The sequence below is a fragment of the Schistocerca nitens genome, chromosome 4 (genome assembly GCF_023898315.1).
Source record: "Schistocerca nitens isolate TAMUIC-IGC-003100 chromosome 4, iqSchNite1.1, whole genome shotgun sequence".
Classification (NCBI taxonomy): domain Eukaryota; kingdom Metazoa; phylum Arthropoda; class Insecta; order Orthoptera; family Acrididae; genus Schistocerca; species Schistocerca nitens.
This window is the reverse complement of record NC_064617.1, coordinates 161,456,231-161,481,282: the sequence shown is the minus strand read 5'-3', so window position 1 is coordinate 161,481,282 and position 25,052 is coordinate 161,456,231. Positions and strand designations below refer to the sequence as shown.

The 25,052-nt window shown below is 42.9% G+C and overlaps 1 protein-coding gene across 1 annotated transcript in view; it reads right to left on the bottom strand.

Annotated features, from left to right (window-relative positions):
• The window catches only part of LOC126252176 (carcinine transporter-like), a 92,649-nt gene that overhangs the window by 5,776 nt on the left and 61,821 nt on the right, over window positions 1–25,052 (bottom strand). The window contains exons 6-7 of the mRNA XM_049953046.1: window positions 23,080–23,294; window positions 16,003–16,190 (exon numbers count right to left, since the gene is read on the bottom strand). Of these exons, the coding sequence (XP_049809003.1) occupies window positions 16,003–16,190; window positions 23,080–23,294 (403 nt within the window). The remainder of the gene's footprint in view (window positions 1–16,002; window positions 16,191–23,079; window positions 23,295–25,052) is intronic.

Here is a 25,052-nt window from a genome sequence, read left to right as displayed (position 1 = left end):
TGCCCTCATGGATTACCAAAGAGAATTTTCTTCACCACCTCAGACTCCTCTATTCTAGCCACATGACCTGCCCATCTTATCATTCCTGATCGTATGATTTTTGTTACAGGAGTATCGGCATTTATAGTGTACAATTCCGCATTGTACCTTTTGCTCCACTGTACTCTGTCAGACACAGGGCCAATTATTCTCCCCAAAACTTTCCTCTGAAATCCGTAGAGCAGGCTTGCATCGGTTTCCGTCAAGAACCATGCTTCCGAAGCGTAAGGGAGAACTTGTCTGAGAAGGATTTTATAAATAGCGAATTTTTTTGGGCGGCTGAGGAGTCTTGACCGTAATACTCAAAGCGAAATGTGCCTTATTTGCTGATATCAGCAGAAACATAATTTCAGTTGTGATGTCATTAAAGCAAGTGACTGTCGAACCAATATATCTGAAGCTATTAACACTTTCAAATGTGTATCCACGGCGTTCTCTTGGGTAAAATATTCCGGAGTGAAAATAATCCCCTATTCGGATCTCCGGGCGGGGACTACTCAGGAGGACGTTGTTATCAGGAAAAAGAAAACTGGCGTTCTGCGGATCGGAGTGTGGAATTTCAGATCCCTTAATCGGTTAGGTAGGTTAGAAAATTTAAAAAAGGAAATGGATAGGTTAAAGCTACATATAGTGGGAAGTGACTGCAGGGTTATAAACGCAAAATAAAATACGGGTAATGCAGGAGTAGGTTTAAAAATGAAAAAAAAATAGGAATGCGGGTAAGTTACTACAAACAGCATAGTGAACGCATTACTGTGGCCAAGGTAGATACGAAGCCAACGCCTACCACAATAGTACAAGTGTATATGCCAACTAGCTCCGAAGATGACGAAGATAGTTAAGAAATGTATGATGAGATAAAAGAAATTATTCAGATAGTGAAGGGAGACGAAAATGTAATAGTCATGGGGGACGGGAACTCGATAGTAGGAAAAGGAAGACAAGGATACGTTGTAGGTGAATATGGAATGTGAGTAGGAATGAAAGAGGAATTTTGCACACAGCATAACTTAATCATAGCTAACACTTGGTTCAAGAATCATGAAATAATGTTGTATACATGAAAGAAGCCTGGAAATACTGGAAGGTCTCAGACAGATTATATAATGGTAAGACAGAGATTCAGGAAACAGAATTTAAATTGTAAGACATTTCCAGGGGCAGATGTGGACTCTCACCCAAATCTATTGGTTACGAACTGTAGATTAAAACTGAAGAAACTGCTAAAACGTGGTAATTTGAGGAGTTGGGACCTGGATAAACTGAAAGAACCAGAGATAGTAGAAAGTTTCAGGGAGAGCATTAGAGAACGATTGACAAGAATGGCGGAAAGAAATATAGTGGAGGAGGAATGGGTAGCTTTGAGAGATGAAATAGTGAAGACATCAGAGGATCAAGTAGGTAAAAAGGCGAGAGCTAATAGAAATCCTTGGTATCAGAAGAGATATTAAATTTAATTGATAAAAGCAGAAAATACAAAAATGCAGTAAATGAAGAAGGCATAAAGGAATACAAACGTATCAAAAATGAGATCGACAGGAAGTGTAAAATGGCTAAGTATGGATGGCTAGAGGACAAATGTAAGGATGTAGAGGCGCATATCACTAGGGGTAAGATAGATACTGCCTACATGAAAATTAAAGAGACCTTTGGAGAAAAGAGACCACTTGCATGAATATCAAGAACTCAGATGGAAACCCAGTTCTAAGCAAAGAAGGGAAAGCTGAAAAGTGGAAGAAGTATATAGAGGATCTCTACAAGGGCGATGTTCATGAGGGCAATATTATGGAAATGGAAGAGAATATACATGAAGATGAAATGGAAGATATGATACTGCGTGAAGAGTTTGACACAGCACTGAAAGACCTAAGTCGAAACAAGTATGAGACAGGTGAGTTATCCTCAGCCTTCAAGAAGAATATAATAATTCAAATCCCAAAGAAAGCGGGTGGTAACACATGTGAAAAATACGGAACTATCAGTTTAATAAGCCACAGCTCCCAAATACTAACACGAATTCTTTACAGACGAATGGAAAAACTGGTAGAAGCCGACCTCGGGGAGGATCAGTTTGGATTCCGTAGAAATGTTGGAAGACGTGAGGCAATACTGACCCTACGCCTTATCTTAGAAAATAGGTTAAGGAAAGGCAAACCTACGTTTGTAGTATTTGTAGACTTAGAGAAAGCTTTTGACAATGTTGACTGGAATGCTCTCTTTCAAATTCTGAAGGTGGCAGGTGTAAAATACAGGGAGGGAAAGGCCATTTACAATTTGTACAGAAAGCAGATGGCAGTTATGAGTCGAACGGCAAGAAAGGGAAGCAGTGGTTGGGAAGGGAGTGAGGAAGTGTTGTAGCCTTTCCCCGATGTTATTCAATCTGTGTATTGAGCAAGCAGTAAAGGAAAAAAAAAAAGAAAAATTCGGAACAGGAATTAGAACCATGGACAAGAAATAAAAACATTCAGGTTCGCCGATGTCATTATAATTATGTCAGAGACAGCAAAGGACTTGGAAGAGCAGTTGAACCGTACGGAAAGGGTCTTGAAAGGAGTTTATAAGATGAACATCAACAAAAGCAAAACGAGGACAATGGAATGTAGTCGAATTAAATCTGGTGATACTGCGGTAATTAGATTAGGAAATGAGACGGTTAAAGTAGTAAATGAGTTTTGCTATTTGGGGTGTAAAATACACTCCTGGAAATTGAAATAAGAACACCGTGAATTCATTGTCCCAGGAAGGGGAAACTTAATTGACACATTCCTGGGGTCAGATACATCACATGATCACACTGACAGAACCACAGGCACATAGACACAGGCAACAGAGCATGCACAATGTCGGCACTAGTACAGTGTATATCCACCTTTCGCAGCAATGCAGGCTGCTATTCTCCCATGGAGACGATCGTAGAGATGCTGGGTGTAGTCCTGTGGAACGGCTTGCCATGCCATTTCCACCTGGCGCCTCAGTTGGACCAGCGTTCGTGCTGGACGTGCAGACCGCGTGAGACGACGCTTCATCCAGCCCCAAACATGCTCAATGGGGGACAGATCCGGAGATCTTGCTGGCCAGGGTAGTTGACTTACACCTTCTAGAGCACGTTGGGTGGCACGGGATACATGCGGACGTGCATTGTCCTGTTGGAACAGCAAGTTCCCTTGCCGGTCTAGGAATGGTAGAACGATGGGTTCGATGACGGTTTGGATGTACCGTGCACTATTCAGTGTCCCCTCGACGATCACCAGTGGTGTACGGCCAGTGTAGGAGATCGCTCCCCACACCATGATGCCGGGTGTTGGCCCTGTGTGCCTTGGTCGTATGCAGTCCTGATTGTGGCGCTCACCTGCACGGCGCCAAACACGCATACGACCATCATTGGCATCAAGTCAGAAGCGACTCTCATCGCTGAAGACGACACGTCTCCATTCGTCCATCCATTCACGCCTGTCGCGACACCACTGGAGGCGGGCTGCACGATGTTGGGGCGTGAGCGGAAGACGGCCTAACGGTGTGCGGGACCGTAGCCCAGCTTCATGGAGACGGTTGCGAATGGTCCTCGCCGATACCCCAGGAGCAACAGTGTCCCTAATTTGCTGGGAAGTGGCGGTGCGGTCCCCTACGGCACTGCGTAGGATCCTACTGGTCTTGGCGTGCATCCGTGCGTCGCTGCGGTCCGGTCCCAGGTCGACGGGCACGTGCACCTTCCGCCGACCACTGGCGACAACATCGATGTACTGTGGAGACCTCACGCCCCACGTGTTGAGCAATTCGGCGGTACGTCCACCCGGCCTCCCGCATGCCCACTATACGCCGTCGCTCAAAGTCCGTCAACTGCACATACGGTTCACGTCCACGCTGTCGCGGCATGCTACCAGTGTTAAAGGCTGCGATGGAGCTCCGTATGCCACGGCAAACTGGCTGACACTGACGGCGGCGGTGCACAAATGCTGCGCAGCTAGCGTCATTCGACGGCCAACACCGCGGTTCCTGGTGTGTCCGCTGTGCCGTGCGTGTGATCATTGCTTGTATAGCCCTCTCGCAGTGTCCGGAGCAAGTATGGTGGGTCTGACACACCGGTGTCAATGTGTTCTTTTTTCCATTTCCAGGAGTGTAACTGATGATGGTCTAGGTATAGGGGATATAAAATATGGACTGGCAATGGCAAGGAAAGCGTTTCTGAAGAAGAGATATTTGTTAACATCGAGTATAGATTTAAGTGTCACGAAGTCGTTTCTGAGAGTATTTGTATGGAAGTGAAACCTGGACGATGAATAGTTTGGACAAGAAGACAGTATAACGGTAGTCGCACCAACCCTGAATATGTCTCCTCGCCATAAATAATTGGTAACAGTGGACATGATCCCTTTCGCTACTAGTTTAGGGATTGGAAATACCTGCGCAGTGAAATACGCTTTAGACAAAACGCAGGAGTTGATGAATCTGACTTTTTGCACCGGGTCCATAGTTCGATGGATGTTCTCCATTAAAGCACCATGAACTTTCCTCCTAGTTTCCGTCCAGTTAAAAGGAGCCATCCTCATCGGACATGCCATTAAGGTTATTCCCAAAGTTTTATGTTTGTTGTCTTGTTTTGCCCATGTAAGTCGAAGGTGATCTAGGCCCCGTAGATTCTATATTTGACTTTTGTTTTCATTTGCTGTCGCTCCCGACGCTAGACAATACCTTTGGATTTCTCTTTCCAGTGTAACTGTCTCCTCCTTATTCCTTATTACAACGCCCACGTCATCAGCATAAGCTCGTATGACAGTTTTCTCATCACTCAATGTTATGCCTGTTAATCTTGCGTGGACAGTGCGGAGGAAGGGCTCTAAAGTTACGGAAAATAAAAACAAAGATAAGGGACTGCCCTGTGGACCCCCCCCCCCTTTTTCTGTATGGCTTTAGATGTTTGGCCAATGATTGCTATTTTCGCATTTATACCTGTTGCAATATTCCTTAGCATGTTCACAATCTGGGGGTGGAAAGCCATTCCTGACAGCGTCGCAAAGAGGTATCTATGATTAACGCGGTCAAAAGCTTTGTTGAAATCTATAAAGATTAAAGCACATTTTATACCTGTCACTGAGGTAATTGAAATGACGTCTCTGTATGCAGATAGACTTTCGAATATCGTTCTGGTCGGAGAACAAGATTGATGATGACTCAATATTTTGTTGGAAAAGGCAGAGAGTCTTTTCTTGATAATACACGAAATTATTTTGTAATCAGAATTTAGTAGCGAAAGAGGCCGAAAATTGTTTAAGTTGCTTTTGCCTTTACTCTTAGGAATCGGTACTATTTTAATTTCCTTAAACTCTGCAGGGATCGGTTTTCCGTTCAGGACCTCATTTGCCATGGAAGTGATCTTGTCCCCAATTATAGACCAGTAGCGGGCATAAAACTCCACAGGGAGGCCATCAAGTCCCGGAGATTTTTTGAGAGGTGAGTTACGCACTGCCTCATGCACTTCATCTTTAGTAATAGGTGACATGATGTCAGCGTTGCCTGTTCCCGACAATTGGGCACCTATAATAGTGATAAAGTCCTCTTGAGCTGCATCTTACACTGCGGTAGGGGCATATAAGGTTTCATAGTACCTGTGGACTTCGTCCAGTATTTCTTTCTGGCATGTGAGCCTCGTACCAGTATGCGTCTGGACTTCATCAATTAAAGATGGACGTCTGTTTTTAGCATGCCGCACCAAGTGATACAGAGAAGCTGTTTCATCTGCTGCGACTGATGTGGCTTTCGATTTAATTTTGAGTCCCTCCGTCTGTTGCCGTTTAATGCTTAATAACTTGGCTTTTATTTTTTTTATATCATTCAGACGAATTAAGTCATCATGGGCCTGTTGATATAAGTCTCTTAAAACTTTATAATAAAACTCCATTGTATTCCTCAACTCCCTGTGCCTCGCTGCACTATACTGCATGACAACTTTCCGCAGTCTTGGTTTAGCCCTCCTAGTCCACCAGTCAATGACTGTTGGGTGCTTGTCTACTTTGCGGAGGCACATAGTCCACGCTACTCTTATTTCCTGTTCCAGTTCTTCGTCAGTTAAAACAGAGATATTTAAATTCCATTCGCCTCTGAATCGACGGGTTGGGTGTACGCTTAAATTAAAGCAAGTGAAAAGTGTACTGTGATAGCTAAAATACACGGGAATAGTTTCAACGTTTAATAAATAATTTTGCAAATTTGGTGACACGTAAATTCTATCTAGTCTGCTGCGGGAGTGGCTGGTTATATACGTGAACCCGACTGACGTCGGGTGCTGAATTTCCCACACATCCTTAAGGTGTAGATCACTTACTAACATTTTTAACTGTGGCGAGTAGTTGGGTTGTTGACCTTTCTGGTTTAAAACACAGTTAAAATCTCCACCTAGTATAAGAGAACACGGATTTTTCCTCAATAAATTAATCAGTTCATCATGAAAAAACTTCGCACGATCCAATTTGTGGGCATTTCCTGATGGGGCGTAAAGGTTAAGCACTGTCACATCGAAAATTTTTATGCCTATGGCTCTTGCTGATTCTATTCGTTCGATTTCAGTCACCGGAATGCCTTCCCTTATAAGAATGGCTGTGCCGATATTGGCTTCCGTAGAAACATTAACAGTTTCAAAAAAGCCTGGCATCGAAATTCCGTTATCGCAACTTCTTGTAGCAACGCGATATCTGTCCCGGACTGGTAGAAGAATTCCTTTAGTGCTGCCAATTTCAAGGGTGACTGTATTTTATTAATGTTAATAGTAGTAATGCTATAAGCTTGCATCACAGACATACCAGAAGAAGCTATTTGGGATGAGGATCGTTAAGATTATAGCAGCAACGTGCTTCCCTACAAGGTACGATCTTTACAAGCTGTGTGCCCATTACATGTACTAACTTCCTAGAAAAATTTGCACTGCTTTTAAACAAAGAGCTTGAGAAGGAAAGTATCCAGAAATCCTGACAATGCATTGCTGTAAGTGGCCCTTCTCTTTCTCCTCTTCAGTGTTGGCCCTGATGACTTCATATTTAATATTCTTTTTCTTGATGTCTTTCTTCTCTGGTGTGGCTTTCGCTTGATGACGCGTGACAGCAAGACCCGGTGTCGGTCGCAGCCGCCGGCGGTGGCTGTCTGGGGCAACGGCCGTGGCGTGCAAGTCGTCAATATTTGGTTCCGGCGTGGTGTCTGTTCTGTTGTCTTGCTGGCGAAGCGGTGATGCTTGTTTATTTCCTCCTTCGGCGCGGCGTTGCGCTTCGGAGTCAGCAGGTTGTTTACTCGGTACTTCCTCGTACTGTTCGCACTGTATGGGCTGTGCACTTGATGCGGTTATTGCAGCTGTGACCACATGCTCAGGGTCACATTTCCGTGAAAGGTCACTACCAGCTGCGTCACTATCTGTTCGTGGCGGTGTAAGTCCTTATGCGGAAGTGGGAGCCACATCGACCTGCATTCCATCTCCTTTTTCCACTTCCAACAAATCTTCAGGACTGGGCTTCGGCCTCCTGGCAACGGGTGTTTCACAGGAAGAGTCCTAATCAACATTTTTTTCAGTGTCCTCTAGAGGACGCTTTTTAGAGGGAATCTCGCTGTCACGGGACGGAATTTCAGCAGTTAATGCAGGTTTTAAAGACGGAAAGTCATTAACATTAAGTGTAACATTTTCAGAGGTAGTAACAGGATCCACGACAGCCGCCGGCTCTGTTGTATTACTGGCTGGCAACAAATCGTTGAGTGTTAATTTCCGGCGTTGCATAAGGTTATTTGTTAGCACAAAAACACGGCGAGGGCAGTCCTGACGGAGGTGACCAGACTCGTTACATACAAGACATGTAGGCGTTTGCCGTGAGTACATAACATGCGCCTTGTGCCCGTCAACAAAGATGTGGGATGCAATGTTTGCCTTCACTTCCATCTCCACGGAGCGAATGCCGCTAAAGCACTGCAGCTTGAAATGCGAAGCCCACCATTCGTTGACTATTTGCCTGACAACCCCATACTTTGAAAGGACATATTTAATTTTCGAGTTGTCTACTTCTATGGGACTATTCAAAACCCTGACATTCCTAATTACAGACTCGGAATTCCGGAGTTTGAGTGTACTTTTAGTACCATCACGGTCTATAAATTCAGTTTCATAACCAAATTTTGCCAGAAAGCGGTCTACACTCACGGAATCGTTATACTTTACAAAAATACAGTTTTCATCGGAGTCTAGCTGCATGGTATGAACAGATTCAGAATTAAGGCCAATTACCTCGGTAATCCAGTCGTGTATTTCAAGTGCAGAGGGCTGTACTCGACAGGTGTACTTCTGGAAGGTGAAAATCACGGTGTTTTTTCTCACGGAGTTTGCCATGGTGTTCTGCAGCGAAGAAATCTCGGACAACGCCGAAATCCCAACGGCACTACGTAGAAAGACGACACGAACGAAGACCAAATGCTCAATTGATAACGCTTAATTCATGTGCAAAACGTCAATAAACGATCACGAAACTCGAAAGCACTGGTGTAAACACTGAACGTTCACGGGGCAAACTTGAGGAGCGTGCGACCGCTGCGACAGCTATAGCCAGACTGCTACGGGTGAAGCCATCGCCGAACAGCTCGAAGAGAAGATTTTTTCCTCGCAAAGTTCTAAACATGGCTGCTTGGATAAGTGACCGTTTACAAATTAAAGTTGAAACATATGTGCCCTCGGTCACAATTTTCAGTCTTATTTATTCTTATAAGACTAAAATTGTGACCGAGGGATAATTTGTTTAAACTTTAATCGAAAAGAAAATTTCTTCCAGATAATGCGACAGCCAACGATGTTGCCATATTGTGCAGATAGCCGGATTTAAGTAGTAGTACCTTCGCGGTCGTGCTATTTCCCTGATGTCATGATCGGCGCGGCTGAAGCTCTTTGGCGACCGGCCACCGACCAAGTTTTATGGTTCAAATGGTTCAAATGGCTCTGAGCACTATGGGACTCAACTGCTGAGGTCATTAGTCCCCTAGAACTTAGAACTAGTTAAACCTAACTAACCTAAGGACATCACAAACATCCATGCCCGAGACAGGATTCGAACCTGCGACCGTAGCGGTCTTGCGGTTCCAGACTGCAGCGCCTTTAACCGCACGGCCACTTCGGCCGGCCCAAGTTTTATGTCAGAGAGTCTACATACATGGTATAATTTACTTGCGGTGAATTTCATTATCTCTTATTATACTAGATCAGCACTTTACTTAAAAGAAAGCGAATAGGTTAGGCTATAGCTATCGTTAACATGGTGCAACAGTCCGTTAGTGCTCTTGGGCTGCCGGAAGACGATATCGTCTAGATGTACTTCATGAATCTCCACAAAACCAATGGAACATCATATGCTGCTCCTCTCGCGCTTCTATTTTGCAAGGGGTATCATCACTTTCCTGACTGGTTTGACGAGGCCCATCCTACTTCCTCTTCTGTACCAACCTCTTCATCTCAGAACAGCAGTTGCATGCTGCACCCTCAGCTGTTTGCTGAATACGTTCCAGTGTCTAGCAACCCCTACAATTCTTACCTCTTACAGTTCCCTGCAATTCTCTGATGTGTTCAACACACGTCTGCCCCTTCTTCCTATCAGTATCCTCCGTTGTTCCTGTCCTCGCCAATACTGTGGAGTACTTCCTCGTTTCTCGTCATATGAGTCCACCTAATTTTCAACATCTTTCTACAGTACGATATTTCAAACGCTTCATTGTCCTATTCTCCGGTTCTCTGCAGTCCATGCTTCACTTCTTTAGAATGAGGAAATGCTGACTTTTATCCACAGAAATATCTTCCTCAAGGCTACAGTGTAATAGAGGTGGCCTTCTTTTGGAATGAAATTCTCTCTTTGCTTGTTCTGAACCGCTTTTACGTCATCCTTGGTTTGTTTGTCATACATTATTTTGAGCTGAAAGTGCATATCGGCTGCTTGTGGGTCCCTAATGTAGATGCTAATTTCATCACTTGTATCTTATAGCCATAATTACTTTCGTGTTTCTTCTGTTTACCCTCAATAAACATTCAGTTTTGTATAAACTGTTCATTGCACTCAATATGTCATCTAATACTTCTTCGCTCTTACTGGAGATGCCATTCTCATCATCAAATCTTATCATTGATGTTCTTTCACCCTGTATTTTAAGAACACTCCAGAACCTCCTTGTCACACACCTTTTTCAATTCAGTTACTTCGACCTTGGTATTCCATTCTTATTGTTTCTTCATGGTTCTTACTGCTACTGTGTATTTCCTTTCTTTCCCTGTAGCTCACATATGCTGATAAGTTCTAACACCTTGCAAAGTTTTAAATTTTGTAGCGGTTTCCCTAGATCGAAACATCCTAGTTCTTGAATACGTTATCGAGCGTGATGCCAGAAGTTCCGCTATGGTGCCTTCACAATTCTTAAAGCCAAAATGGTCGCCATGTAAGAGACGACTAACTTTTTTTCAGTTCTCTTGCGACTATTCATCGGATCTGGGTTGGCGTTTTCTGTAGAGGGCTGATTTTGTTCAATATTCCATCTTTTTTAAACGCAAGGATTACACAGTTTATGTCATCACAGAGTTCCTTTTCGTCTTATATCATACGACAATATGATGAAATCCACCAAGGGGACAAACTACATTGGAGGAGATACAAGGAGCACTAATAAAGATGACGAATAGAAAACTAGCTGGGCACGACAATATTAATGCAGGACTTATCAGATGTGCAGGACTTCTGTTGTAAATGAGGCTGTTGCATTTATCAAGAGAATGCTGGAAATGAAGTGCAATATGCGCCTCTAGAAGAGTGGAAGAAGCATCAATCTATAAAGAAAGATCTGTATACACTATTTGATCAGAACTATACAGACACCCCCAGAAACATACGTTTTTCATATTAGGTTGATTGTGCTGCCAGGTACTCTATATCAGCGACCTCAGAAGTCATTAGATATCGCGAGAGGACAGAATGGGGCGCTCCGTGGAACTCACGGACCACGGAAGTGGTCAACTGAATCGGTGTCACTTGTGTAAAACGTATGTACGCGAGATTAATACACTTCTAAACATCTCTAGCTCCACTGTTTCCGATGTGATAGTGAAGTGGAAACGTTAAGGGACACGTACAGGACAAAAGCGTACAGGCCGACCTCGTCTGCTGACTGACAGAGACCGCCGACAGTTGAAGAGGGTCGTTATGTGTAATACGCAGACATCTATCCAGACCATCACACATTAATCCCAAACTGCATCCGGATCCACTGTAAGTACTATGACAGTTAGGCCGGAGGTGAGACAACCTGGATCTCATGGTCGAGCGGCTGCTCATGAGCCTCACATCACGCCGGTAAATGCCAAGCGACGCCTTGCTTGGTGTAAGGAGCGTAAACATTGGACGATTGAAATGGGAAAACATTGTGTGGAGTGACGAATCACGGTACACAATGTGACGATCAGAAATCAGGGTGTGGGTAGGGAGAATGCCCGGTGAAAGTCATCTGCCAGCGTGTGTAGTGCCAACAGTAGAATTCAGAGGTAATGGTTGTTATGGTGTGGTCGTGTTTCTCATGGCGGGGACTTGCACCCCTTGTCTTGCGTGGCACTATCAAAGCACACGCCTACACTGCTGTTTTAAGCACCATCTTGCTTCTCACTGTTGAACAGCAATTCTGGGCTGGCCAATGCTTGTTTCAACGCGATCGAGCACCTGTTCGTAATGCACGGCTTGTGGCGGAGTTGTTATATGACAATAACATCCCTGTAATTGACTGGCCTGCACAGAGTCCTGACCTTTACCCTTTCGAAAACATTTGCGATGTTTTGGAACGCCGAATTCGTGCCAAGCCTCACCAACCGACATCGATACGTCTCCTCAGTGCTGCACTCCATGAAGAATGGCTTGGCATTCCCCAAGAAACCTTCGAGCACCTGATTGAACGTATGCTTGCGAGACTGGAAGCAGTCATGAAGGCTAAGGGTGGGCAAACACCATATTGAATTCCAGCATTACCGATAGAGGGCACCACGAACTTGTAAGTCATTTTCAGCCAGGTGTCCGGATACTTTTGGCCACATAGTGTATGGTTGCGAAAATTGTAAACGAGTAAGTCACCTGAACGCTAGCTATGAATTACATGCAAAAATAATTAATAACTTACCGAAAAGAATAGCTGGTGCCCTCTTAATGGAAGAGAAAAAGTTTTTAGAGAAGGACGATCTTGCTGCAATTACAATGTTGCTGTAGACGAGAAACTATTTTGGGAACTTGTATTTGTAGATTATGAGCAGAGTGATACTATAAAATATAATGGAAAGACGAAGTTATGCTAGGTGATAACTCCTTCTATAAAGAAACTTTATTTTATATATATCTTGACGATTCTATTAGACAATGGAACAAGTTATGTGAGAAATGAAATTAATTTTAGAGGCACGCATTCATATACTGTACTCTTTGCTCATGACCAAATAATTGTCCAAAAGATGGGGGATACTTTACAATCTACTCTAAATCGCTTCGACTTAATACGCTAACTCTGTACCTCTGAAACTTCACAAAATAAATGCAAAGTAGCAGATTTTCCAAAAAATTTCCAGTACTTTCTAAAATAATGCTAAATGGAAAATGAGTTGAACAGGTATCTCAATTTTAGTTATTCGGCTATTATATAATACATGAATATGATAATGGTATCTACAATAACTTAAACAAAACTGAAAACTGAAATGATGTGTTGCACTATTCATACTACATTGGCCAATATGCAGGATAGTCACAGAGACCAGATTCTAAAAAATAATAGCAACACCTATGCTCACATACTGGAGTGAGCGCTGGACAGTAACTAAGAAAGAACAAATAAGAATACATTCAGCTTAAGAGATATTTTCAAGGAAGGTGAAAGAACGTTCTGTGAGAGAGCAAGTAGATGATTTTCAAATACTGAAAGAATGACATATTTTGCTTGGGCGAAAAAAATATAATACGAGATAAGACAATGGCAGAAGCGTATTCAAGAATGGGGCAGAGAACATACTCAGATATGTAATGGACCAATAACCTAAAGGAAAGATACTCGAAGATAGGGTGGTTTTTGTGTAGGCGAACTATAAGCTAGCTCCATGAACTGAAGAAGAAGAGAAAAAGAAGATCGTTTTAGCTCTAAATAATGCCGGTAGCGCGGTGGTTAGCACACTGGACTCGCATTCGGGATGACGACGGTTCAAAGCCGGTCATTCAGATTTAGGTCTTCCATGATTTCCCTAAATCGATTAAGGCAAATGCTGAGATGCTTCCTTTGAAAGGGCAATTCCGCTTTCCTGTCCTAATCCGAGCTTATGCTCCAATGACCCCGTTGTCGAGACTAAACAATAATCTCCCCCTCCTCCTCTGCTGTAACGGACATGACATGTTGACGGTGCTCCAAATACAGAAACATAGAAATCTGTTGTGTTCCCAAATGCAGCCATGTGAATAAGCACAATATATGTCAGAGCCGACCGTTTTGTATGCTATGATTAAAACAGCTGGGATTTTATCCTGAGTGATTCTATGGAAATTTCGACGTGTATGAACAACGTGAATGGAGATATGGGTTAGTATTCAGCTGTCCGTGCAAACGGGTACTTACTACGAACTGGCTGTATTGGAGTGTGCCGCGAATCACATAGCCAAAATTTCTGACGTTGTTCACTGATATTTTTCAGTATTTTGGTAAATGGGTTCCTTAGTCTCCGTTGGCTAATTGCAGAGGGAGAATGAAACTATTATTTCATCAGTTTGTTACCTTACTTTCCTATGTTCCTGTGAAAATACCTGCACAACAGAGAATACGCCTATAATACACAGTCGGTCATACGTCAACGCAAAACTTACAATGAAATTCTTGAACTAACGGGAAAGTACTGTGATGTGACTCCATAGCTGCTGGGAAAGTTCGGCACACGAGTAGTGTCATGGTTCCGCTCATGCACTGTGTTGTTTGACGTCACACTGGAAGTGCGTACTGGCCAACTCTTAATTATTAAACCTATCCATACTCCTATGCATAACTGTTAATCTGAAATCAATTCCACCAGAAAAATAAACCCGTGACAGAACTGGACAATACAGAATGAGAGGTTACGGACGAAATGTGAAGTGGGCGTTTCTGTTTATAATATCATCTACTATGAGTAAGCGGAACAAGTTTGTTTCCAAGCAAGACAAACAGCGCATATAGCCGATATTTTCAGTGTTCCGCAGATCTTACCAGTGCAACGCACATGCAGAGCTTAAGAAAATTTCAAACGACATGCTGTTACTTTGTGACGGAGGCAACCTTACACAGAATATTTAGAAAGTTTCCAAGTATACACCTTGATGGAAACTAAGCCCCAGCGATTGATTTCGTTGGTTCAAATGTAATCGTTGTTTGTAGTGAACACAAATACATCAGTAAGGTGTTAGTAGCTCAGGTACTTCTCTGACAGTCAGTGGCTTTTCTGACGAACTGAGAGGGGGATATCACCGAAACAGCGGGTGATGTCATAGAATTAGCTCTGCGAGCGTACAGAGAACATTTGCTACTGCGTAAGAAACAGTTCGATGGCTTGCTGCTCTAATGTAAGTTCCTTCCAGGTTGGTGCACTGGGTTAGATGGTATGCATTGTGGTTTTTATTATTAACTTGTCATTGGTTGTGTACGAGGTCATGAAATAATGAAAAGGTTCCCCTAAAAAACTGTGGCAGTGGTAAGATAGGGGGAATGCTGAGAGCGAATTCCTGGCATCATTCATATATATGATACTTTACATTTAATTTACCTGAGATGACTCTGTCCTCAGTGATGATAAAACGTAGGTGATATGGGCCTTTAAGTTAATCTTCAGTATTACCCCTGACCTGTTACTGGAAGAACCCACGTGTTTTCTGATAACTCTAGGAAACAGCGCCCGCTTTATTAGCAGTATAGTAATGCAGAAGACATAGAGGCTTCATAGGCATAAGGAAGTAAGCTATCGTGCCTGAGATGTTTCCGCCGAATACCCGTAGAGTCTTATCATCCACTGTTTCGTCATTCTTGTTGATACATTCCTATGGCAACTACTACCGTAGCAGGAAGGTCGAAATCCTACAAGTATACTACAAGTATGACAAGATATCAGTTGTTGCGGCCACATGTAGCAAGCGTTGCTTCACGCAGTGGAGAATGGCAAAACAGAGGTACCCCGACCGAGGCATTGCAGAGTAGACAGGCACAAATAGCCTTGCTGAAAGCAGCAGTCTACCAACAGGCTGATGCAAGGACGCACACAGACCGAGCGCCGAGCAAAGCCTGGAGAGTGCTGAGTAAGGGGAGGTGAGGCCAGCACGCTAAGTTACGCTGCAATATACTGCGGGAGTAATAACAAAAAGCTACCACTGAGGGTAAAAAACGTCCTCCTGCCGGATTTAAATAGTGGAGCATCCTGGCTTCAGCGGAGCACTGGTGGCCTGAGGCTCCCGAGAGCGATCAGCGGCGCGCGTTGCGCGCATTGTCGGAGAATCTACACAGCAGCAGCCAGGAGGAGGGATCCGCAGGGCTGGGCAGCGACGACGAGGGAGAAATTCTAAAGAAAGTCCAATAAATAATTGTAAAACCCCACGCCATCTCAGTCTTTGGCGCGGCCACTGTGTCTGCTGCTAACAAGTGGTGCAGATGTCGTAACACAGTATACGAGATCTTTAAGTATTAGAGTGATATGCAGTAAGTATAGTGTTCGTGAAATTTTTTCTCAGGAAAACCTGATCCAATATTCTACTGCCGATCCGTTTGTGTTATTATTACTCTCCTTTCCTTTCCTTTTTTCTCCTTTCCTCTTCACCTCATTTTTCTCCTGGTGTCTGTTTCGCTAGGCTATTGATAACTGACATTTGGAGGTCACTCAACTAAGAGACAATGAAATTAGGGGTATAGATGCCACGCTCGTTTCGCTTCACTTACCATGAGGGCCACGTATGGAAGTGCAGACATGACGACCCCAGCTGCGGTCCACTCGACGCAGGCGGCGATCTGACGCAGGCACGTGGGGTGCACCTCAACACTCTGTAGGTTGGCCATGGCGATAGTGCCAGTCGTGAAGAACTGCGTTATCACAGCCATCACCGTGATGGCCAGTCCGATGATGCCAGCTGAATCAAAACATGCATAGCAGCAGCTACGAGAAATGGTTAGATAGTAACAGTAGGATACACGCACACGCACACGCACACTGTACCTCATACGTTACTGCTCGTTATGTCAACTGAGCGGCCAAAAGTTATGTGAAGGGCTGTCCCTTTTGCGTACTTTATGAGACCCGAATGTTGCGTATGATGTGACCATAGGATCACCCTGTTACAGAGGGGTTTGTTATGATCACGTTAGTTAAATTACCTTTGATTATGGGATGACGATCGGTGCGAGACGCGTTGTTCATACTACATGAGATATTGGACATGAATTAAAGCATCAAGTGTTCGACCTGTTTGTTTTATATCTTCAGTATCTCACAGACAATGTTTCCATACGCGTAAACCACCGCACAGGACCACCACAAGTGTCAGACGAACGTATATCATGTTGCATAAGAATGCAGAGTCCCGCTGACATAACACTGCTTTAAATATTCTCCGCTTTCCAACCGCGTTTACATACCAAGAACTTTCCACCGAGTACTCCTTGCACATTGACAAGTGAAATGACTGCTAATTGGCCTCTGGTACCCTCGTACCCACTCCACCTGCCGATTGTGACGTCATTGGTGCCCACGGTATCTCTGTATATTGGTACAAGCTTACTCTTCGTTCGATGCGCCCGCTTCAACTTGACGATCGATTGATCCCACTCAGCACAGAGCTGTAGCCCTATGTCACTAATGATTGCGTCCCTCCTTCCCTACTGCACATGTTGGTACTGATTTTTATTTCTATGGGTTTCTTATTTACACTGTTCCAGCGGCCATTAGATTAAGAATTGATAGAAGATTCGTTATGTTTAATGTGCTGACCATGTACAAGAGCGTATTCAATTAAACAGAATTTTTCGGGGTTCCATTTGCAATAAAACCTATAACGTGTTGTTCTACAATTCGAAATGTTTGTAAAACGTGAAAGAGAAGAGAGAAGAAAGTTGGGGCAATGGAATGGAAAAAACAGTGTCAGTAAATGTTCGCTATCCTTTCAAGAAATTATAGCTTGGGAACTTTGAGATACAGAGAATTGTGATTTGTTGCAAAACGTATAGAAACAGTTTGGAAAGCTTTTTCTCTTACGCCAGGACTTCAGATTTGCTTCACTCGTCGGTCGTATAAATCAAGGTGATGTAGATGTCAGTATTGCAGCATCAATAGTTATGAGTACTTATTGATTCGCTTAAGCACGTATCAAAGTATTTTGTACACGGGATCGTTAACGTAGATTCGCAAAAGAAGTCTAACAGAATGAATTACGGAGAGCTCAGGGGCCATGCAATACGGCCGTTCACCCCTCACAGGCTGGTGTAGAACAATACTAACTGAGGCGCTGCTTGTGATATTAGGTTTGACAACTCAGGACCTAGAACTAAGGAAGAGAGCTGCACAATTGCAGTGACAAGATACAGGAGATACTGGGCACAAGAGGCGTATCGAATATGGAAATACAAGTACGTCTTAATAGAGAAAGGCGAGGAATCAAGTACAAGGCAGACACACGGATGAGAAACTACCAGTACCTTCCTAACTCAAATGGTAACAGCGGAAGAGGAATAGGAAGGTTCCAAGCCGCTTTACATACATACCTTGAAAACATATTTATTGTTTGTCTCATCAAAACTTTTAAACACTTCAACATAGGGGGATCACTTCAGAAAACTATAAACAAACTCTGATAACGAGCATCAAGAGACTTTTCAGTTTTACAACTTCGACTGCTGACAGTAGAATAATACTCACAATGAAAATATGTACCAAGAATCGCTAGAATCTTCAAGTATGACATTTTACGTAAAAGAAATAATTTCAGCTCACCATTTAACAAACGGCTGGCTCAAGAAACTACTCAAGACAGTCAGTTAAACAAAAGACACAATTTTTACGAGTGCATTGACAACTTTGGCGAGGGGGGAGGGAGGAGGGGAGGGGGGAGGTGCGTAACGTGTTTATGCGCCACAATATTCGTATTAGTTTTAGAAATGGTAGGTCCTTCAGTGCACTAGCTGGTCATTCTCGTTACATCAGTCCAGCTCTTGGCGCTTCTGCTTAGAATAACTTACTATACCTGTAACATCAGCCTATTAGCACCGTTCATAGACAAGGAGTAACAGCGTTTAATTAAGATGTTTGATAGCGCAACAAACATAAGCAAACCTCCCCTCCCCCTCTCCCCCCCCCCCCACACAGAAACATTGAAATGAAAAGCAACTACAGGTATTTGTATTATCCTTGGTATTAAACGCCACAAACGTATTTAATTTTCAACTTTAATTTAACTGTCTGTAAATTAAACAAATAGATGATTGCTCCCTCTCAAAGTAACTTAACAAACTAACAATCTGAATAATCTCAGACACTTCAAGCAAGAAATAACTATTTGACCAATACGAGTAAGAGCATGTGACTTTATGAAATAATCCTGCATCAATAGCAAGGCCAACAATTCAAGCCAGTTACTCGTATTCCACACGCACTCAGGAAGTCCATACCTAGTGGACTGAAACCTCTTCGGTTTATGACAAGCAACAGGCACAGCCCACTTAACCATACTAGAATTAGAAACCATTCATTGATCATTTACACGGCCAATCCTTACGTAATGCTTGAGTAAAAATAAACTCCCTTTGAAGCACAAAATACATAAAGTACGGTAAAACATCAACAACAGCACACGACGGTTCTTCATATATGAACACCGCACTAAATTACAGCCGACTGAAGTTATAACTTTTCTTAACGGGTGAAAATAACTTGAACAGTAAAACGTGGCAAATTTATTAACGTCAAATCACTTAGACCAAGGTCGGTCCCTGGTAGCTGAGAGGTCAGCGCGACGAAATGTCATACCTAACGGCCCGGTTTCGATTCCCAGCAGGGTTGGAGATTTTCTCTGCTCAGGGACTGGGTGTTATCCTTATCATCATTTCATCCCCATCGACACGTACGTGGCCGAAGTGGCGTCAACTAGAAAGACTTTTACCAGGCGAACGGGCTACCCGACATTAGGCCCTAGCCACACGGCATTTCCATTTTATTTAGACCAAACAGATGTTTCGTAACATATACACTCAGTAGTGAAATCCGGTCCCAGAATAGTATACAATAGCGGAACAGTACTCGTGCTTCTTCTGTAACCAGGCTGTGGAACACCCTAATGCTTTAAACAGCTGTTTAGCCACCAACCAAACAAAACTAATAAACGGTCATCTCTGTTTGTGAACATGAGGGCAAATTGGTCCCTCAGACACCAGGGCTCACATCACGGTGATACTCAGCGACCAGGCCGGCTCCGGACAATCACAGCGGACAACACGCCCGTCACTGCACCGTGAGATCACTCTCTCTCTCTCTCTGCCAGCAGCCGCGTGACGCTCCACTTTCGGGAGTGTCTTCGCATCGCAGCGGCACTAAACTTGAAGGACTCGACAGCAACGTTTTTCTTTTGTGGTGGCTTGAAGTACAGCGTCACCGGTGGATCTCTGTCTTACTGTCTGGGTGTAAAGGTAAAATCGTTCTATCCTCCAACGATGCCATCTCAAGGACATCATTGGAGTGCACGTTGAAGGTGTTGCCGTGGGACTTGGACTTGAAGTCCCGTAACATCCTCTGACGGTGGAAGCTCAAGGTGCAGTCAGTTGGTAACACAGATACATTGCGTACCGATATTGGTTGTATGTGATGGTCAACACATGTCGAGTGGCCGTTTCGAGACTCTCATTAGTGGCCGTAACAGGGCTATAAATAGCCACGGTCGTAATCTGATTCCTCAAGGATGGTGAGAGGAACAGGGTAGCGGTGCCAGTGCCCGGGAGCCGCAGTGACTATGTCGTCGAGAGCAACCGGCATGCAGCGCTCGCTTAGGTACCCTTACAGTCAAGGACTCTCAGACCAGCGTCTCTGATCGGAAGACTAAACCACCTCCTTCCGACAAAGGGCACTATACACTTCCTGTCGGGTCATGGTCGGTATCCCAGCTACTTAACAAAAATACATCACAGCATGTGAATGGGGAGAAAATGGCACCTAGTAATGTGCTATTACACAAGATGTTACAAACTAGATCAGGAACTAATACAGAAGGTCTGTAATGTAATAAAGAATGAGGAACTGTGGCACACGCTGAATAGGCATGGACGTATCAATATAAGATTTAATTAATTTTAGATGTGTTAGTAGTAGCTAAACGTTATGCTATTTAAGATGGAAAAAATTCTACAAAGAATATCTGCAGAATGAAATGTCATAACAAAAAAAGAGAAACGAAAACTTTTGAACTACAAGTGTACAAGGCATCCACTATGAAGAAGAGACGCGCCACGGCGGAACAACCACCTAAAACAATCTCCTGGAAGCAGTGAGGAAATGAGCCTTGCGGAGGACTAGGAAGGACTTCGTGCGACCATGACGGCAATTTCCCAGTGTCTGCGCCTGATGTGGCAAAGCAGTACAGCCGCTTTGTATCCTGAGCTACCTCTCAGCGCGTCTAGGGCTAAACATCCAGACAGAAATCCAGCTACATTCTGAAACAAGATACAGTAGTGTAGTGTAGTGTTATATAGTAGCGTAGTATAGTGTAATGGACCAGTAGCCGATAGGTTCTGAATCCCGGAAAAGCAGATGTCTGTGTGCCAATTAGCCAAATGATAGCATGTAGAGCTTTTCGTTTCTCTTTTTTTGTTATGACATTTCATTCTGCAGATATTCATTGTAGAATTTTTTCCATCTTCAATAGCATAACGTTTAGCTACTACTAACACATCTAAAACTAATTAAATCTTATATTGATACATTCATGCCTATTCGTGTGCAACACTCAGTCTGTTCTTTTATGTAGATAGTAGACTAAAAGAAAATAGCGAATAAAGTAAAAGGTAACATCTAGGTCTCAGTCAACTGAGATTTGTTAAAACACGAGGCATCAACTACCGTTTTGGCACCAAGCAAGGTCGTGCTGACGAGGCACAAGCAGAGGTGAAATGTGGCAATAGCTCTTTATCAGTGTTGTACATGAAGAGTGGTGTACTGGTTGGGCTCGGAAAAAAAATCGAGGTGCAGACGACTGTGTCTTGTTATGTTTCAGCGTTTGTGTGTCACTGTTGTATTGTCATTAAGACGGGACCACTGCAAAGCCCATTACTGCTATCGAAAATATATTTCGGTAAAAGAATCTACCCAGAGCGTACTTTACTTTTGTCGATTGTGCTTAACTGATTTATTTTCGGGTACATAATAGCAGGCCTTATTTGAATTACTGCTCTGATTTATATGGTCCTTTTGTCAGTATAAGAGGAGACTGCCTCCATCTGATCTAATCGTCTCTGTTGTTGATCAGCGGAATTAGTATTAGTTTGTGGTTTTACTGTCTACACAATTATTCCGCTTTGCTTGGCATTATTTACAGATTTTTTTTTCAGTGGAAGAGTAGCTTATTGCTGTGTTCTGTGTTATTGTAAAATTACGTGTTTCTAAGCAGCAAGAACTCTACTTATTTGGGATGTTATGTTATATATTAATTAATGTGAATTTCTTTTCTCAATGGAAAGCTTGGTCCGTTGTAGGTTTAACGATTCGAACAATGGGCAAGGTTTCCTTTCAGGTAATTTATCGATGCTGTGGACCTGCATACAGGTAAGATTGTCGTAAGTTAATTTTTTGATTAGACGCTCGTCACGTTCTTGTATATTAATTTTTCCCATCCTCTCTGATTTGTTGAATTATGTCATTAAAATGTATTTTAAATTTATTGAGCAACTACACCCACACAACGCTTAGCCACTTTCCACAGCTACCATTCCCTGTGCCACAACTACGGGACTAAACATCACCGTAGAATACCAATGATATTACATAGGATGTGCCAGAGTCTCACCAAAATATTTGAAATTTCAATACATTTGGAACTGAAGATATAACTGTGATATTTGTTTAGCTAATAAAACAGTACTTCAGAAATGCTGAACTTCTAATTACTTGCAGTTCTAACTCATGCGCAGACCGATCTGTGTTTGAATATCAGAAAGTATTCATTTCGCCACTTTCCTTCTACACTGATTTCTCTCTGATTATAGGTACGATTTCATTTGATTTTAGTCAAAATGTAGACGTACATGTTAACAATTAGTGAACAACATATATCTACTACCAACCGATATTTGTGCTCTTGCCACTGGCCTGATTGTGGCACAGTCAATCAATTTCATTCATATTACTTTCATTAATCAGTGCAAAAAGTCAGTGATTGATACATTCTGAAAGCAGGGTGGGGAACAACGCTTTAGAGGCTGCACTGAACTGAATTCTTACCTTGCATTTCTGTTGGTTACAGGTTTCTGCACAGGCGCTTTTTGACACCAGAACCTGGACTAACAGAATCGCAGTTATCAACATATCTAACTGAATAAGATTAAGTTATTTGAAATTAAGTACGCTATTAAGTATGAGACGCTAATGAGTGGCTTCAACGGTTACTCAAGAACAGCCAAGTGACAGGAAGGGAACGCAGAACGTCATACACTGTGAGATAAATACTGCACTACAGAACAGAGCATCCAGAGGAAAATTTACGCTCTATACGGACTCAATCAACTGGCACAACTTGACTAGAAGAAGGGATCGGTTGGTAGGACATGTTCTGAGGCATCAAGAGATCATCAATTTTGTATTGGAGGGCAGCGTGGAGGGTAAAAGTCGTAGAGGGAGACCAAGAGTTGAATACACTAAGCAGATTCAGAAGGATGTAGGTTGCAGCAGGTACTGCGAGATGAAGAAGCTTGCACAGGATAGAGTAGCGTGGAGAGCTGAATCAAACCAGTCTCAGGACTGGAGACCACAACAATAACACGGCTTACCCCTCAGCATGCAGAAGGCGGCCGCGCAAATGACTCCTGCCAGCAGGGCACAGCCCACACCGGTCCAGCGGCGGCCAAATCGCGCCGCGCACACGTGGACGGCGCAGACCGAGGGAAGCTGGACCGCGCCCTGCGCCACCAGCGTCAGGAAGGGATTCACGCCCACACCACCAGCCAGCAACACCAGCGAGAACCGCGTCAGTACGTGCGCAGATCTGCTCGAAACAGTAAATAGTTTGAGGTAAAAAGTAAGTTATCTGGGTGCTCCCCAGGATTTTCGTCTCTAGCTATCATGTGGACAGTTAGTTTGAATTGTGTCACAATTTTTCTGAGTCACATGTATGTACTTGAATGTCTTTTTCACTAAAGTTAAGAAGATGAAGGAGAGTTAGAACGGAAAGAAAATTTTTTTCGCATTTTCGGATTTCTTTCTCATTATAAAATTTGCTATTTTCTCAATAAAATTATGATATGTATCACTTATAAACTCACATGGGAAGTATTTAATTTAATTTAATTTAAATATAATCTACACCGGTTGAAAATGTTACAGTTTTTACCTGCATCACTTCAAGATCTAATAAAATTGCTAATTTTTTATGTAGAAGACTATGGATTTATAAGGGTCATGTCCAGAAGAGGATGGGCACCAGTTTTAGGAAGCTGAAACAAAGTTTGAGAGACAAGAAACTTTCTGATGGTAAGACCATAAGAGGCAGGCTGACAGAGAAAATGACTGATCAACTACAGCAGTATTATTGGATGGCCATCAGCAATAATACTTAAGGATTTGTTGAAAATGAAGCAGGCAGTATGGGCTACCTTCCTCCACAGAAGGTCAATTGATGAAAAACCAGTAAACCACCTTTGCCCTACTGGACCTGATTCATGGCACAGTTGTGGCAATGCCCAGTACTCAGACAGTTCATACAGCAAAAAACATTCCATCACATCAGCAGTCAAGGATATCATAAAACCTATTTACAGAGACCTGGCATAACCTCAATTACTGAAGAATTGACTGCATGGTCAGACTCAAAATTCCAATGATTCGTTCAATAATTTTATATGTACTCGTTTACCAAAATACGGTTTTATTGGAATGAAGGTCACTGATGCTGTTATTTGCTTTTAATGATGGCAACATTAGTACTGTGTAAGTGCTACAACATATGGGAATTAATCCTGGAGCAAACTGCACCAGAGATGTGGTTCGCGTTGGTAACGCGGGGAATGCAGTACAGTTGGCAACTAAGGAGTACAGAAAGAAGAAAAAACTTGGAAAAAGATCAAGAGGAGATGTGCAGTATGGCGCATGGTGCTACTGAGTGACTGAAAATGAAAAATGAAGCATATATTAAGGGAGTTACAGTCTTTTGAAACTTTAGAAGCCGTTCCTGAAAATTTACATTCTCTGTTGCATTTTTCCCTAAATGTCAGACACCACTTCGACTACAGTACTCAAATTATCAGGGCGTAATATATATACTGAGTATACTGAACTAAAAGAAGAACTTAATATTATATATAATTAAAATATTTACGATAACGTACAAAAAAGTATACAAAATTTTAACCGTGTAGTTAAAAAATTCTATTTTCGAATGCAGTGGCTGAAATGCAATTGTTGTAGTTCACTAGACTCAGAACATACTGTTTAACGTCCTGCAAATGTTTCAATTCAGTGGCTACAGTGATTCCTGAAATGCAGGGAAGCCAAGTCACTAAATTTAACATTGTCAGGATAGGGCTCTCCAACTCACCTTAATTTTCTTAGTACCAGTGTCAGCAAGAAAGATTTAATTCTCATCTCTAAAATATCATTATTATTATGCACAGGGGTGATAAAAGTCACGCGATACCTCCTAATAATGTGTTGGACTTCCTATTCCCCGACGTACGGCAGCAGATCAACGTGTCAGCTCGTTGGAAATCCAATGCAGAAATGTTGAGCGATGCTGTCTTTATAGCCG